Source organism: Myotis brandtii, unplaced genomic scaffold, assembly GCF_000412655.1.
Source record: "Myotis brandtii unplaced genomic scaffold, ASM41265v1 scaffold13, whole genome shotgun sequence".
Lineage (NCBI taxonomy): Eukaryota > Metazoa > Chordata > Mammalia > Chiroptera > Vespertilionidae > Myotis > Myotis brandtii.
Window position 1 is genome coordinate 926,816 of NW_005354595.1, and position 17,153 is coordinate 943,968.

Consider the following 17,153-nt stretch of genomic DNA (forward strand, 5'->3'; position numbering starts at 1 on the left):
AGGGCCAGCACTGAAGCAGATACTGACCTCGCCAGGAGCTCTGGAGCTGGCCTTGGGTGGCCCTTTAGACTTTTCCTGCTTTGAGGATCCAGGCTTTACAACCCTTCATTCAGCCTGACCTTAAATCGAAGGAAGTTCTGTCAGCTCCCAGCCAGTGAATCCTGCAGGGGGAGGGAAATCTGGCTGCATAGTTGGGGATCCACTGCACTTGGTTTGGGGGGTGGAGGGGTGGGACTGGGAGGACTCGACTTGGTCGGTGTCTTGAAGCTCACCAATTTAGCATTTCAGATAATTCCTAGAGCCCTCCCTCTTTTATCTTGTATTATTCCATTGTGGCTACACTGTTGCTTTTCCTCTAAAAATGCTCAGGGAAAATTGCAGATTTGGCTGTGTGCTGCCTGCAGCATTAGAAAGCAGCATTGGCTCTTCCTGAGGTGCTCCCTTAGCTCATTGCTTTCAGTGGAGAGTTGTTTCCATTTACTTACTCTCCCTGGTTATTAAAAAGTACTTGCTTTTCACAAAGTAACTAACTCAAGTGATCATGTATTTGAGCAAATATTATTTGTTCAGAGGAAAATTAACAGGACTCAAGATGTTATTACCAAGCTGTGTGCTCTAGCTAGAAAAGACTTCGGGAAGACGGAAGTTATCTTCAAGTCAGTCTCATGATGGTGAGAGAGATTCATGCACAATATAATGAAGGGTCACCGAGCTGCCTCCCGAGCTGGTGAGAGCTCTACCTCCATGAGAGTTGCAGGGGCGTTGAGGTCATTTACCAGGTATTGGTGATATTGGATTAGGTGACTCTTCATATTCTTTTCCGTCTGGTTCTCTGCCCTCTACAGTGATGAGGTAATGCAATATTGGAAATTTAGTAAAAACATAATTTTAAGATGTCCTAGTAATATTGGTAATGTAATTTCATTAGGTCAGAGATAGAGAAATACATTATTATATACTTTCTGTTTGTTTTCAAGACAGGGCCTTTCTACTTACAAGGAGCTTTGTTCTCTGGCCAGTGATCTTAGTCAGCCAGACCTGGTGTATAAATTTATGAATTTGGCAAACCATCATGCAATGTGGAACTCAAGGAAGGTAAGTTACTATCACTGGACAGTTTTTATTTTTTTCCCCCTCCAATGCCAAATCTGTTACATTGGTGGGCAGTGACAATTGATATGCAGTATGTTTTATAAAAGTCTGTGATTAGAGAGAGCCAGACCACCACATGGCTGCTGTTATTGATTGGTAAAGCTGAGACACCCAATAAAATCAGGCTCAATTCAGGGGCAAGTTTGGGAGGGAGAATTTTGTGATCTTCATATATTGAATATGTTAATATTTTACTGCAGCAGATGTATCTGATCCACTTCATCGTATCTTTTCAGGGTGCTGCTTTTGGTTTTAATGTAATTGCTACCAAAGCTGGAGAACAGCTGGCTCCTTTTCTGCCTCAGCTAGTTCCTCGTCTCTATCGTTACCAGTTTGATCCCAACCTTGGCATCAGACAGGCCATGACAAGTATTTGGAACGCATTGGTCACTGACAAAACAACGGCAAGTATCTTTGACCTCTTGTCTAAGATTATGTACAGGATTTGAACCCAGTGCCCATCTTCCTTTCTTACTTTGTATACTTATTTATTTAAACAAATACAAATTCTTTTATTTCTTGTTTGCTTTCTTCTTTCAAAGTATCGAATATACTCATGGCAACATTTATTGAAATTGCAAAAATGGAAATAATCTAAATGTCCACTGGGTGGCCGGGTAAAAAAATGATGGTATATTCATACAAGTGGAATACTACATGTCCATAGGTTCTGTTTTGCAATGGAGAACAGGCCATGGTTCCCACATTCAGGGAGTTGACTTAGTTGAGGAGATAGACAAGGAAGCAGGCAATTACTCTGTGTGTGGTCTTTCTCTCTTAGTTTTCTATCATCTGGCTGCTTCTCATATTCTGTTCCACTCCTAGACATTAGGACTTCTCCACTCCAGGCTTGCCTCTGAGTACCTTTTACTCTCTCAGCTTTATCATTCTAGATGAGCTCATCAGTTCAAGGGCATTTATTGTGATGGTTCCCAATCTTATATTTTTGGCTCAGACAAGACTTGTGCTCCTGACTTGCATATCTAACTGCTGCTTGACATCTTAAGTTGGGTGTTATTTCACAATACCTTAGACATAGCATGTCTAGAATAGGACTTGGAGAAAAACAATGTTCCGCCCTGGCTGGTGTGGCTCAATTGGGAAAGGTTGCCTGTTCGATTTCCTGTCAGGGCACATACCCAGGTTTCAGGTTTGATCCCTGGTCAGGGTGCTAATGGGAGGCAACCAGTCGATTTTTTTCTTTCTCTCTCTTTCTCCCTCTCCCTTCCTCTCTTTATAAAAATCAATAAAAACGTATTTTAAAACAACCTTCCCTATCTGTTCTCAGTGTTCATCCATTTACCCAAGCCAGGAAACTTGCTGTCATCCTTAATTTTGTCTGTCTTACCCCCATCCCCATTTGAATCCAGTTGCACATTCTGTTGATTCTGCTTCTAGAGTGTTCCTTGAATCCATTCTCTTCCTTTATTTTTTCCTTGTGAACAGGTTGTCATCTTTCTCTTTGCCTTCCTTCATTTAATTATCATTAGTAAAAGTGATTTTTTAAAAAAATGCAAATTGGATTGTGCCGTTTTGGGTTAAAATCCTTTAGTGGCTTCATAGTTCACTTTAAATAAATTCCATGATCCTTATTACAGTCCCTGCACATGACGTGGCCCTTTCCTCTCCCTTCAGTCTGATAATAGGTTGAGTGTGTTCCTTTTCATGGTGGTAGGTACTTAGGGGTCAGCTCGAAGGATTGATGAGTTTCATTTGCTCTATGAGATTATTTGGTACCACTGGGGCAGTCAAGATCTAATAGGCCAGTTGGCTTTATAGATCTGAGTTCAGGGCATGAGGCCTAAGCTCTGAGTATCATCTTTATATGAGTGAAAGTGAAGCCACAAGTGTGGATGAGATCCCTGTGGAGAATGTTTAGAGAAGTGGACATTGAAAGACATCCTTTTGTTAAATCTTAGGTGAGCTATTTACTTCTCTTAGTTTTCTTACATATAAGTGAGGATAACAAAACCTCTACAAGAGTGGAGGTGGAGAAGCTGTAAGTTTTGAGGTTCTCTGGATCAGCACAGAATCAGTCTGGCATCAGTTTGTATTACCAAATTGATGTGTATATCAAAACAAAACAGGCTTAAGAAAAAAGACCGTACCCTTTTATGTAATGATGTTTACTTTGAATTTATATTAGTTCACACAAACACTCCATCCATGCTTTTGTTCCGGCCCTCCGGTCCAGTTTAAGAACCCATTGTGGCCCTGAGTCACAAAGTTTGCCCACCCCTGAGCTAGGAGGACTGATTTGTGCTTGAGAAGGTACTGTGGGAACAGAGGTAGAGTAGGCCAGTCTTTTCTGTGAAGGTGTTGCCTGATTTGAATCTTGAAGGACAAGTGTGAGTTAGTTAAGCAAGTAGGGGATGGAAGGTAGAGTAGTATGTGCCAAGAACTGGAGGTGAGATGGAATATGAGACGTTTGGCATTAGATGGGTCACAGAGGGTTTTATATTTATGTCCAGGTGATTGGACTTTATTCTCATGCACTAAGGAAATAAGAGGATCAAGTTTGCATTTTAAAATGCTTAGTCCAACACCTTTTAGTAACTAAAGTGGGGAAAGAATTGTAGGCTAAGAGGCCTAGAGACATACTTATTAGGCTGTTACATACAGAAACATGGTCAGGCCTGGCAGGTCTGGTTCAGTAGTTGAGCATCGACCTATGAATCTGGAGGTCATGGTTCCATTTCTAGTCAGCGTACATACCTGGGTTGCGGGCTTAATCTCCAGTAGGGGGGTGCAGGAGGCAGCTGATCCATTATTCTCTCTCATCATTGATGTTTCTGTCTGTCTCTCTCTCGCTCCCTCTCCCTCTCCCTCTCTGAAATAAAAAATATATATTTAAAAAAAACACCATGGTCAGGTGGTTAGAGATGAATAATTTGATTATTGATAGATTTCACATTTTTTATTTTATCCTTTTGCTTTCCCTAGGTGGATAAGTATTTGAAGGAAATTCTTCAAGATTTGATAAAGAACCTTACCAGCAGTATGTGGCGAGTTCGAGAATCCAGGTACAATTTTTGGAAATAACAAGACTAGTTAAATGCAACTGAATTTTTCTCTTGACGTTTTTAAGCTTTATACTTTGAGCCAAAGGAGTAAATTAAAGCTTCTTTAAAAATATATTTCTGGTTGGGTTAGGCAGTTATTGATATTTAACTATTTAACTCTGGTCAGTGGTTTTCCTAAGATGTCTTAGTTTTTATAAGTATGAAATTAAAGAAGTAGTAGATCACTTGTTAAATTGGTAGACATCAAGATATATTTATATACTCTCATGACTTTGTTAGGGGAGGATTTATGTACACATGTTAATTTATATTTATTAAGTGCCTGCTATATGCTGGGCAGAGTGCTAAGTACACTGGTAAGTAAAAAATGAAGTCTCATCTCGAAGAGATTGTATTATAGTTGTGGGAAACAGACATTGGATGACTGTAAATGCCATATGTCTGTGGTATATTTGAGTCACCAAAGAGAAACTAGTCATTGCTGTCTTGAGGTGGGATAGAGTAAGGACTAGAAATATAGGCAGAATGCATATTCTTTTTTGATACGAATGTTTCAGAGTAAGATATTGAGCTTTCTTGATCATGTATTTGAAACCAAATTGTTTATTTTCAGCTGTTTAGCTCTGAATGACTTACTGAGAGGAAGACCCCTAGATGACATCATTGATAAACTTCCAGAAATTTGGGAAACTCTTTTTAGAGTACAAGATGACATAAAGGTAAAATCTGCATTTATTTATAGAATAGCTTAAACTGAAATTGTTAAAATATGTATAATTATATATTTACAAATTCAATATCCAGACTATTTTTAAAGACTGCAAGTTCTTCCCAAAGTTTCAGTCTTGATGTGTCTATGAATTTGCAGGGTTGGGTATCTTTAGATCTAAATTGAATTGACTTTTTAAAAAAGATGGCCATTGCTTGAGCTTCTTTTAATAGACATCTCATGATGCTATTGATTAGGGACAAATAAGAGTTTAGAAGTGATCCAGAATAACTCTACTTTGATAAGTTTCATAAATTGGATCAGCCATTCCCAAATGGCATGACCAGTTCCTCTGCATTTTTCCTGGGAAATCAAAATTTTAGATATTTTTATATTTTACCATTAAAATTAGGCATTTCAGCCTGGCTTGTGTGGCTCAGTAGTGGAGCATCGACCCATGACCCAGGAGGTCACTGTTCGATTCCTGGTCACATGCCTGGGTTGTGGGCTCAATCCCCAGTAGAGGGCATGCAGGAGGTAGCCGATTAGTGATCCTCTTTCATCATTGATGTTTAATTCTTCTCCTCCTCTCCCTTTCTTTCTTTTAAATCAATAAAAACGTATTTATTTAAAAAAAAAGGCATTTCAGTTTTGCCTTTCTATCTATTCATTAGAGATATTTTAAAAGTTTTTTAGAATCCTCATAGAGATCTTTATATTTGTTTTTATAATATATTTAGTTTCTAAACTGTTATATTTAATAGCCATATTGTTGTAAGGTCAAAATAGATCATACCTAATTTTTAAAAAAAGTATATATGGCATGGAAATATGTTTCTTGATGGCCAAAGAGCCTAAAGAGGCACTGTTCTTTGCCTAGAATTGAAGTAGGACTTTTCACACTAACCTGTGTAGACCTAGAGGCAGTTATTATGCATTGTGGAAGGAAACTAACTTTTATGATGCCAAACTTTTCTCTTTTTTAGGAATCTGTACGAAAAGCAGCAGAACTAGCTCTGAAAACCCTGAGCAAGGTGAGAATTCTTATCTTATATGGTGGGGCGGGGGTGAAATGGGGCAGGGTTCTAGTGACTTAGCAGAACCATAATAATGACTTATTTCTTATCATATAAAATGACATTTAATTGCAGTGTAATTGGTATCATGTTATAGTTCACTGTTCTTACAATGAATGTGAAGCTGGGTGCTATTACACTAGAACACCTAGTATATCTCGCTGGTCTTTTTAAATGGTGAGCTTTTTTCGGTCTTTATATAAAGTCTGACTTTTATTTGTGAAGAGCATGTTACTCATTTAGATTAAGCAACATCTATCTTTTCTCTTTATTATTGCTGTGTTTATATGTTAATCTGCCTTTCATTTTTATGAGGTTGGCAAGCTCTTTGAAACTAGTTTCCCACTTGAACTTGATTTTTTTTTTTTTTTTTTTTTAACATATGTGTCCTTTTTTCCCCCGCCCTTGACAATCCCCTGGCCTCCCCTATTGAACTTGATTTTATGGTATATCAGAGATTAATACATTCTGGGTCATGTTGTTAAATATTTTCTTAGACATTTTCTCTTTTTATCTTTAGTGGTTTCCTATTTCACAAATTGGAAGGCCAAAGCTTAGAAAATAAAGTACATTGCCAAATTTTCCATTTAGTTATTGCAGACACAGGACTCAATCCCAGTTCTCATTCTTCTGTTTCTTTCTGTAGTGTCATAGACAGTGGATTCACTCATCCTTTTCTATGGATGTGGGAAGTAGGAAGTGTTGGGTGAGAGGTCAGTTTCACTAATTTCCATACTCTTTGTGTGTGAGGTTTGTGTGAAAATGTGTGACCCTGCCAAAGGAGCAGCTGGCCAGAGAACCATCGCTGCCCTTCTGCCTTGCCTTCTGGACAAAGGAATGATGAGTCCTGTGACAGAAGTTCGAGCCCTCAGGTGTGAATCAGCTGATAAAATGAATATACTGGATTTACTTAGTTCTGTGAATGTTTCGATTTGAAAGTGTGGAAAATGAGATGAGGAAAACCCAAGGTAACTCAAGAAAGAGCATTTATTAAAAAGCCTAGAATATATTTGCAAAAACATGCTCTTGGGAACCTTGCTTTTGACCAGCATTTTGCCATTTGGCCTCAACCTTGAGAAGAGTGTTTTTTAAAAAATTTTCATTGGCCTCTGTGCCCAGCAAGCACATTTTCCTGTTAGGCCATGAGTCCTTGGGAGCTTGCTAGCTGGTTGTACCATCTAGTAATATTGCAGAGCTTACTAGTTTTAAAATAAACTTTACCACTTGCAGTAATTAAATATTAAAAGAATATACTCATATTTAGATACATATGGCCATTTTAAGTTGAAATTAACAGAATGATTCTAGTTTGTATATTTTGGTTTATTTTTTTTTTATTTTTTATTTTTAAATATATTTTATTGATTTTTTACAGAGAGGAAGGGAGAGGGATAGAGAGTTAGAGACATCGATGAGAGAGAAACATCGATAAGCTGCCTCCTGCACACCCCCCACTGGGGATGTGCCCGCAACCAAGGTACATGCCCTTGACCGGAATTGAACCTGGGACCCTTCAGTCCGCAGGCCGACGCTCTATCTACTGAGCCAAACCGGCCAGGGCGATTTTGGTTTATTTTTAAACTAGAATACTATATTCCATTTTTATTTCATTTTTATTTCACTCTTAAAATTGGACCAAATTGATAGTACCAGCAGTATTTCATAGTTGATGAGGCAAAGTTCTTTTAGGAGTGATAAAATTAGGACATCATCATTTTGCTGTCCTCGGTGAAATAATCTAGGTATTGATTTTTTGTGGCTTCCAAATCCACTGGTAAAAGGTTGATGGGGAACTTTATAATGGATGGTTCAGTCTAAGCAAACTGGAATTCACCATCACTCTTAACAACACAAACAGGGAGCAGACATGTGCCTGTGATGTGCTGGGACAGGACATGTAAACACCACCTATGAAAGATTCTGTTTTTAAAAAATTGAACCTGAACTTGATTGAGCCTGCAGATCTACGTAAGAGACAGAGGAACATGTTAAGTGACACCATCAGGATATATTCAATGAGGACAAATAAATTATTTAGAAACAGAGAAGGGAAGTCACTATTAAAAAGATTCAAGAACTGTAGCAAATTGCCACGTGTGGATGGGCCCTGGGTTTGATTTCAACAAACTTAAACACAGTTGTGAAACAGGGGAGTTTGGATATTAGGTGATATGAAAAAAATTATTAATATTTTTGAGTGTGAATTGCTGTTTTGATTAAGATTAAAGTGTCCTTGCCTGTTGGTGATACATACTGAAGTTTAGTTAGAGAATATGCTTCAAAATAATACAGTGGCAGGGGAAAGAGTATGTCTGTGTGTATTATGGTAGAGGTGTAAATGAAGTAAAGTTGGCCAAAGATTGCCAATTGTTGATCTGGGTGGAGAATACATAGAATTTAACTTAAAATTTTCTCTACTTTCATATATGTGTGAAAATATGTATAATACAAAGTAAAAGCAAAAAATAGTGTAAGACCAGGATCTATAACCAACTGAGTATATTCTTAAATGCAATACACTGCAAAACACCCCCATGATTAGATTTGTAGGGCTTCTTATTAGTATTGTTAAAAGGACTGTGTTTTCTGTGTGTCTGTAGCATTAACACTCTTGTGAAGATCAGCAAAAGTGCAGGAGCCATGTTGAAACCACATGCACCAAAACTCATCCCAGCTCTGCTAGAATCCTTAAGTGTATTGGAACCCCAGGTTCTCAATTATTTGAGTCTCCGGGCTACAGACCAAGAAAAGGTGAGTTGACAACACAGGCATTTAGGTAAGTGTTGTGAAAGAGGAGCCCTGTGAAGGTCTGGGGTCCATCTGAACAGTCCTTCCATTGTCCTTAGACAAACTGCATGCCTTGAATGGTACTTTCACCACTCTTGATACAGCTCAGTCACTGTAACCACAGGGATGCCCTTTTACAGGGTGGGTAGGGAAAGGGCTCATACGCTGTTCTGTGAGTCAGATGAAAATGACACTTCCATCCAAAAAATGCATTAACATTTATTTAACACAGTTTTTGTCCGTTTTTTTTTTATTTTTTTAGGGGTTGGGTCTATACTCTCAGAACGCTTTTATGGGTCACTCCTATCCTACAAGTAAAGAGAATTTGTATCTAGACTTTGGCATAGTCTAAAATTACTCTGCTTTTTAGATATACTGAGATTTTAAAAAATTAGAATTTTTAAATATTACAGATGAAACATATTTATTATGAAAAATGAAAACTATACAAAGAGTATAAAGTAATTCCCTGGGAGTCCTCTTTCCCCTATGAGCACAGTATTATTTCCTGAGGAGTACCCACTGTCGACAGTTTCCTGTGTCTTAAAATTCTTTTGTAGTCCTAGGCTATAAAACCAAACATACTAATCTTAAAATAGAATCAGACTATGAATGTTGTTCTGCAGCTTGCTTTTTTGTAATTAACAAGATACCATGTTTGTAGATATCGATCTATTACATTCTTTTTAATTCATGCCTAGTATTCCACAATGAGATGATTTTGAATTTTTGTAGGCGAGATTTTGTGGCATCAAACATTATGAATGTTCTATTTCCTCCATATCTTAAAGCCAACATTGAATGATATCAATCTGATAAGCAAGAATCATTGTTCTAATTTACACTTTCTGATTATTAGTGTTGTCCATTTTCTTTTCATATTATATTAGCTATTTTTATTTTTTCTATGAATTGTGTGTTTCTATTCCATGCCTGTTTTTGTACTTGACTTATTTATGTTTTTCCATTTGTCTTTATTTATTAGGACAGAGTGCCATGTAGATTGTAAATGTTTTTTCTCAGTTGACTATTTGATTTTTAACTTGCCTATGCTATGGAATAACTTACTGTCTTTTCCCTGGGTCTCTACTATTCTTTTAGCAGTAGTCTTGCCCCTTCCCAATCTTCTAGGTGTTGAGAATTAGGAAATATAAATTCTATTCCAGACTTTGCAGCTTTGGGCAAGTCACTGCCTTATTTTTCTTATTTATTATGTCCAGATAGTGTTAACCTCTCTTACAACATAGCTATTAGACTAAAATGCCATTGTAAATGAGAAGGCCCTTTACAAAGTTCAAGCAATAAATGTATGAATTTTCTTGTTGCTTAGACACATTTTTTAAAAACCTTAGGTGGAGATTTACTTAGTCTATTCCTTTACTTAGTGGATGGAGAACCTGAGGCTCAAGTAGGCTGGATGACTTGCTCAGAGCCTTACATGTTAATTTCTGAGGGCCGTTACTTTCTAAATATTGTCTGAATTTCTCACCTGTAGTGAGATGCTGCCTCTACAGGTAAATGGTTGAATGTAGGTCAAAAGGAATTAGAATTGGACTTATGTTTGACTTTGTTATATATATTATCTTTCAAAAGAGTCTTCAATTTGGCATAAAGCCCTTTTATGGGAGTGTGTGGAGGTTCTTCTTTGTTAATTGAATGTGCTGAGTGACTTCAGTTTCTGTTCTCAGGCTGCGATGGATAGTGCTCGACTCAGTGCTGCCAAATCCTCTCCCATGATGGAAACAATCAACATGGTCAGTGCCTAATGTAATGAGAGAGTATAAGTGTGTTTGCTTACCTTAGAGTGTAATTGTTCAAAGTTTCTAGGTTACATTAAATGAAATAGAAATTTAAGGGAGAGTCAAATGGCTATTGTGACTTCAGTTTTTTCTTAGTATAGTTCTTTCTTCTTTTGTATTACTAAATGGAATAAATGATTTTTCAAATACTAGAATCCATTAGTCCAGAGTTGTGTTATAGGAGAACAATATATTAAAATATTTCTGTATAGATCTAGGTATCCTTTGGCCTACTTAGCAAGATTCAGATTTTTGTTGCTGCCTGAGCATTGTCTTTGGGAAGACCTGGGGCGGTGTAGGCGGGACATATTCAGTGAAGCAGGCAGCATAAAGGCAGGGGAAGAGACCTGAGCAGTATTGATAGGGTTTTTTTTAGTCATAGGAAGGGATTTGAAAAAAAAGAACTGCTTAGCACCGAAGTTCTAAGTTCCTGGACTCTTAGATTAGGAGTCACTAAAGTCACTAAAGTTGTCTCTGTTGTGCATACCCTGGAGTGGTTAACCCAGAGCTCATGAGTGACTGGAAATAATTTTGCTAAGCAGATCACAAGCCTGGACAGAAGGAGATATTTTTTACGGTTTACTGGGAAACTGGCCAAAGTTTGGTCTAAGGATGTTATTTCTTAATTGGATTATTGGGAGGAAAAGAAAACTTAAATAGGAATAGTTAGCAAACACCTTATAGATGTGCTCTTTAATAATAGAATATACTTCATTGCATTATAAAAAATATAGTGAATCAAATCTGCTAAGAAATCAACTTTAATAAGATGGATTGGTAGGGCAGACCCACTGAAGACCAGTTTTAATGTAGGTCCTTATACTAAACATGGACTGACAGAGGAAGTAGGTCCAGCAAGATCCTTTTTTTGTTGGATAATCATTATTAATTTTCTCCTCTAGAAAGTCAGTGTTTTTCATTATTTCTGTTTTGTTTATAATGCTGAACCACCGATGAATGGTTTTTGTTTACAGTACAATGATGGTTTTAACATTGAAATTGGAGCAAAATCAAACTAGCGATTTTTCAACTTCATGTCAAATTCAGTGGGTACATATTTGATTGACATGGGCAGTTTTTAATTGAAGGTGTGGTATGGGCTTTATTTTCTAAGGTTAACTTTATATTTATTCTTTTCCAAAAGTGCCTGCAATATCTTGATGTGTCGGTGCTGGGTGAGCTAGTTCCCAGATTATGTGAACTGATCAGAAGTGGTGTAGGTCTTGGAACTAAGGTACGTAAGTGTATTTTTCACAAGAGTAATTCTCATTTGTTTAGGCCACAAAAATATAATAGCCACATGTTTGAAATTCATATATTTTTTTTAATAAAACCCAATATTTTAGGTTAACCAGTTTGTTTTTATGGTTGCATTAATAAATTAAGACATGTAACTAATTTAGGAAATGACATGTGACTTAATATTGTCCTTTTTAGTGGAGTCATTTCTGTCCCCTAGGTGCTGTGTACATGCCCTCTGGGTTCTCATTCATTATCACTTATTAATGGGAATGCTCATCCATTAATAAGTTAACAGGTGTGGTTGTTTTTAGGTGGGGATTAGCATTTTCACAGCACTCAGCAGGTGTTTGGATAGGAAAATGTCTTTCCAAGATTTTTCAAAGATCAGACCCTACCCCCACATTCTAAAAACAAGCAAGTCACTTTTTTTTTTTTCCTCCTGACAAAATTAACACTTGCTTGCCTTTTAAAACTTTAGCATTTATAGATCAGGGGCAAGTTAAAATTTGTCCTAAGCTTACCACTCAGAGATCATTGCTGTTAATATTTCCGAGTGTTTCCTTCCAGCTGCTTATTCTTGCATGTGTCTTCCACAGCGTCCTCTTTAATGGCCATATGATATTCTGCTGTGTGGCTGTCACAATATTTCTTTATTTATTTGTACATCATTTCTTTTAATCCATCAAGGAACATCTGATTTGTTTTCAGCTTTTTTGATATTAAACAAAGCATGTTATGAATATTTTGGGACACATGTGAAGCTATTTCTTATGGTTAAATTTCTAGAACTGGAAATGTTAGGACAAGGATGGACAAGATGACATATGTTTGCCCTCCCAAAATATTGAATCAGTTTTCTTTCTTTTATGGAAAAAAAAATTTTTTTTTATTGATTTTTAGAGAGAGAGGAAGGGAGAGAGAGAGAGAGAGATAGAAACATCGATGAGAGAGAAACATCGATTGGCTACCTCCTGCCCACCTCCTATGGGGATTGAGCCGGCAACCTGGGCATATGCCTTGACCGGGAATCGAACTGGCGATCTCCTGGTGGATGATGCTCAAACAACTGAGCCACACTGGCTAGGGCCAGTTGCAGTGTATGAGAGCACCCATTTTCCTCCTGGAGGTTTTGAAAAAAAATCTCTGCATGGCTAATTTAAAATAAGAGTTTTCCTCTTTCCAGATTGATTCATGGAGGGGCTGTTAGACTTTGTATATTTTATTTTTAAATCTTCGACACCCACCTAAAACAAAGGGTTTCAGAGCGCTGTGACCATCAAATTTAGACCTTTGCCTTTGTAACCCTGTAGGGAGGCTGTGCCAGTGTCATTGTGTCATTAACTACTCAGTGTCCCCAGGACCTAACACCTTACTCAGGTGAGTTTGTCAAAACTGTGCGTAGTGATATTTTTCTATGGCCATGTCTTGTGTGACAAGATTTTAAAAAAATAATAATTATTATCATTCCGACATGCTTGTGATCCTGTATACTTTTTCTCCCTCTTCCTTTATCTCTTTGTTTGCAGGAGTAAAGGATGATCAATTTTAGCAAGTTTTATAAGTGTTTGATTATTTCTCAGTGGTACAAGAAGGTGAAAGTATCTGTCATCCTGTAGGATTTGTTTACTGTATAGCTCATTTTACATCAGCAATTTTCTCTTCTTACATTGGCCCCTAGATGGGCCTAATGAACTTTTTGTACCTAGCTTTCATTTTTTCAACTTTCTTCACAATGTTCTAGACACAGATGAATTTTAAAGTTTATATCAGGCAAATGGACAGTACAAATATAATATACAAGGGCTCTAAACTACCCTGGAATAAATCAGGTATTAATTGCAGGGTTAAGTTTGTTTTGGTTCTGGGGACAGAGCAAACCATTTGGTCAACCAAGTGCCAGATTTTTCTCCTTTATTTCTAATAGGTAAACTTATGAGTGCTTTACTTAGTGGCCTGACAGATCGGAACAGTGTAATTCAGAAATCCTGTGCATTTGCTATGGGCCATTTAGTTCGGGTGAGTTGAATTTCTTACCTAGTTAAGTAATTATACTTAGATAATTATACAGAAATGACAGTATTGTTTCTTTTTCAGACCTCACGGGATAGCAGCACCGAGAAACTCCTGCAGAAGCTCAATAGCTGGTATATGGAGAAAGATGGTACCTTTTAAATATTTATATTATTTTAAATTTAGATGTTAACAACCTAATCTGATTTTATGTGCTTTGCTAAGAACATTTCTAATTGATTTTACTGTGGTCCAGATTGAGCAATAGTCTATTTAGATTAGTTACCCTTAAAAACAGTATCATAAGGATTGTGTTTTTTTCTGCTTCTCTTCAGAACCCATCTACAAGACCTCTTGTGCTTTGACTATTCATGCTATTGGACGCTACAGCCCTGACGTATTGAAGAACCATGCCAAAGAAGTTCTGCCTTTGGCATTTCTAGGCATGCATGAGATTTCTGACGAGGAGAAATCAGAAAAGGAAGAATGTAACTTATGGACTGAAGTGTGGCAGGAGAATGTACCTGGTTAGTAAACAGTACCTATGAATTAAAACTATTTCTTAAGAATCACAGCTGGAGTTTTTACTCATATTTTTCATTCATAAACTCCTGTAGCTCCTTTCCCAGGACCTTAATAGCATGTGTCCCATTTGCTTTTGAGCCTCTATCCCAATTGCTGAGTTCTCAAGGTTGGCGCTCAGAGCTCTTCTCTTTCCTCTCTCATTGCTGGCCCCGTGCAAGAGTAGGAACGCTGCCCCAGAAGAGTAGAGTTTTACTTATTTTAATTGAGAGTGAAGAGTGATTTTATGTTGCCTTAGAGCATTATTTAGAGTAGTGCTTCTCAAACCACCCTCCCCTTTTTTTTTTTACCTGGACGCACGCACATGAATGGAATGAGGACTATTGGCATGATGCCCTCATGTACATACCCAAGTACATGAAGTCCTGCGGTTGTAGAGATATATCACAACACCACCTGCTTTCTCTCCCTATTACAGAGTGGCATAATGTAACCATTAAGAATCACTGCTTTAGACTGTGGTCACTGACTTTTTCAGACTTAGAAAAGAAAAAGCAGTAATTTATTTTACTTTTTATTTTTTGGTCACTTAAAAGTTGCTTTAATTTTTCCATTTGTAACCTAGGTTCCTTTGGTGGCATTCGGTTATACCTGCAGGAGTTGATTGCTATTACCCAGAAGGCTTTACAGTCTCAGTCCTGGAAAATGAAAGCCCAGGGTGCAATTGCCATGGCATCAATTGCAAAACAAACCAGCTCCCTAGTACCTCCATATCTGGGAATGATACTGACCGCATTACTGCAAGGCCTCGCTGGAAGAACATGGGCAGGAAAGGTAAAGGAACCACTCACGCCCCGTTAAATCTAACGTATCCTTAAAGGGTGATGACTTCGTCTTTCATTTCTTACAAAAATTAGAATCTGGTTTTGTGAGACATCAGATGGATTGTTTTTGTGAACCAGATTTTCAAAGTGCAACCCATGTGTCCTGAATACTGCATAGTAATGCTGGAGATTGATTTTTTACTTATCATGTTTAGCTTTTTAAGATAAGTCTTAAACCAGTGACCTCATGCACAGATCAGGATTGGGCATATGTGAAATTGAATAGCAAGGCAGGTTGTCCAAACCTGGACCTGAGGATGCTCATCTCTGGGCCTATGAATGAGCAACAGTCATTTTTTATACAAGGGCAGTAGTAGTATACTTACAGTGAGCACTCAGCAGGGAAAATGAGATTGTAGCAGCATGAAACAATCTATTTGATGCTGTAAACGTCAGTGTTGGCCAGTGCAGTACCAGAGAAGAAGAGCTGGGCTAGGAGCAGATTAGTTCTAACTCCATAGTCCACACTTCTGCCTGTGTGACCTTGGGCAAGTCAGCTCTCTAGGCTTTATGAAATAGAAAGGCAGTTGTTCTGCATCTATGGGTGTACTTATTAAACAGTAAGAGCCTAAAGATAAGATGACTCTGGTTAATTTTTATTGTCATAGTTATGAAATTGTAGTCATAGTGCAAAGAATGTAAATGAAAAATATGTGTGTAATAGCATTCTCTCATTTTTCAACCCTTTAGGAAGAACTGCTAAAAGCCATTGCCTGTGTGGTGACAGCTTGCAGGTAAATGTTCTTTTAGTGAAGATGCCATTTCTTAAACTGAACCCTAGAGTGGCGGCCTTTATTAACTGTTGTGATGCTTTTGTATGGGTCCTGTAGTGAAGAGCTGGAAAAGCCTGTGCCAAATCAACCCAGCACAAATGAAATTCTCCAAGCTGTTCTCAAGGAGTGCTGCAAAGAGAACCCCAAATACAAAATTGTAGCAATCAGCTGTGCAGGGGATGTCTTGAAGGCCACCAAAGAAGACAGATTCCAGGAGTTTTCTGACATTGTCATACCTCTCATCAAGAAGGTAATGACCACCTGTATCCTCTCAGGTCTGGTTTCTACTTCAAAAATGAAAAAGAAATGATTTTTCTGTGTTCTGTTTGCATATTTTATTTTAGGATTAGTGTAGCTGCCAATAGCAGAAAATCATTGTCCTCATGGTCCACAGTGTAGCTACATTCCAGACAGGTGATGGCAAAGCTGAAGAAAGAATGAAGGATCAAAGTAGGCATGTCAGTGCTTTCTTAAGGAGAGTTCCTGGAAATGCTGCCTGGCATTTTCACTTCTATCCCGTTGGCCAGTATTTAGCTGAAATCTGGCTGCAGATGCATTCTCGGTGTCCATTAGTCCTTCATGGGAGAAGGGGACAGTGGTTAACTTTATTTTATTTATTTACTAGAGGCCCGGTGCACAAAAATTTGTGCACTTGGGAGGGGGGGTGTGTCCCTCAGCCCGGCCTGTGCCCTTTTGCAGTTTGGGACCCCTCGGGGGATGACCACCTGCTGGCTTAGGCCTGCTCCCCGGGGGATTGAGCCTAAGCTGGCAATCAGACATCCCTCTGGCAGCCCGGCAGCCCTCGGGGGATGTCTACTTGCCAGCGGGGAGCAGACCTAAGTTGCAGTCGGACATCCTTAGCGCTGCTGAGGAGGCAGGAGAGGCTACCACCACCACTGCTGTACTGGCAGCCATCAGCCTGGCTTGTGGCTGAGCAGAGCTCCCCCTGTGGGAGCACACTGACCACCAGGGGGCAGCTCCTGCATTAAGCGTCTGTCCCCTGGTGGTCAGTGTGTGTCATAGTGACCAGTCATTCCCAGTCTTTCTGCTGTTAGGGTCAGCTTGCATATTACCCTTTTACTATATAGGATAGAGGCCTGGTGCACAGGTGGGGGCCGGCTGGTTTGCCCTGAAGGGTGTCCCGGATCAGGGTGGGGGTCCCGCTTGGGTGCCTGG

At 38.5% G+C, this 17,153-nt stretch overlaps 1 protein-coding gene across 4 annotated transcripts in view; it reads left to right on the plus strand.

Annotated features, from left to right (window-relative positions):
- Positions 1–17,153, plus strand: part of KIAA0368 (KIAA0368 ortholog) — a 90,838-nt gene that overhangs the window by 62,237 nt on the left and 11,448 nt on the right. For all 4 annotated transcript variants that reach the window (XM_005859757.2, XM_014534394.1, XM_014534395.1 and 1 more), the window contains 16 exons: positions 978–1,095; positions 1,389–1,556; positions 4,096–4,175; positions 4,789–4,894; positions 5,871–5,918; positions 6,711–6,832; positions 8,561–8,711; positions 10,436–10,501; positions 11,691–11,780; positions 13,099–13,165; positions 13,713–13,804; positions 13,883–13,949; positions 14,134–14,325; positions 14,946–15,154; positions 15,895–15,938; positions 16,035–16,227. In XM_005859757.2, the coding sequence (XP_005859819.1) occupies positions 978–1,095; positions 1,389–1,556; positions 4,096–4,175; positions 4,789–4,894; positions 5,871–5,918; positions 6,711–6,832; positions 8,561–8,711; positions 10,436–10,501; positions 11,691–11,780; positions 13,099–13,165; positions 13,713–13,804; positions 13,883–13,949; positions 14,134–14,325; positions 14,946–15,154; positions 15,895–15,938; positions 16,035–16,227 (1,813 nt within the window). The remainder of the gene's footprint in view (positions 1–977; positions 1,096–1,388; positions 1,557–4,095; positions 4,176–4,788; positions 4,895–5,870; positions 5,919–6,710; positions 6,833–8,560; positions 8,712–10,435; positions 10,502–11,690; positions 11,781–13,098; positions 13,166–13,712; positions 13,805–13,882; positions 13,950–14,133; positions 14,326–14,945; positions 15,155–15,894; positions 15,939–16,034; positions 16,228–17,153) is intronic.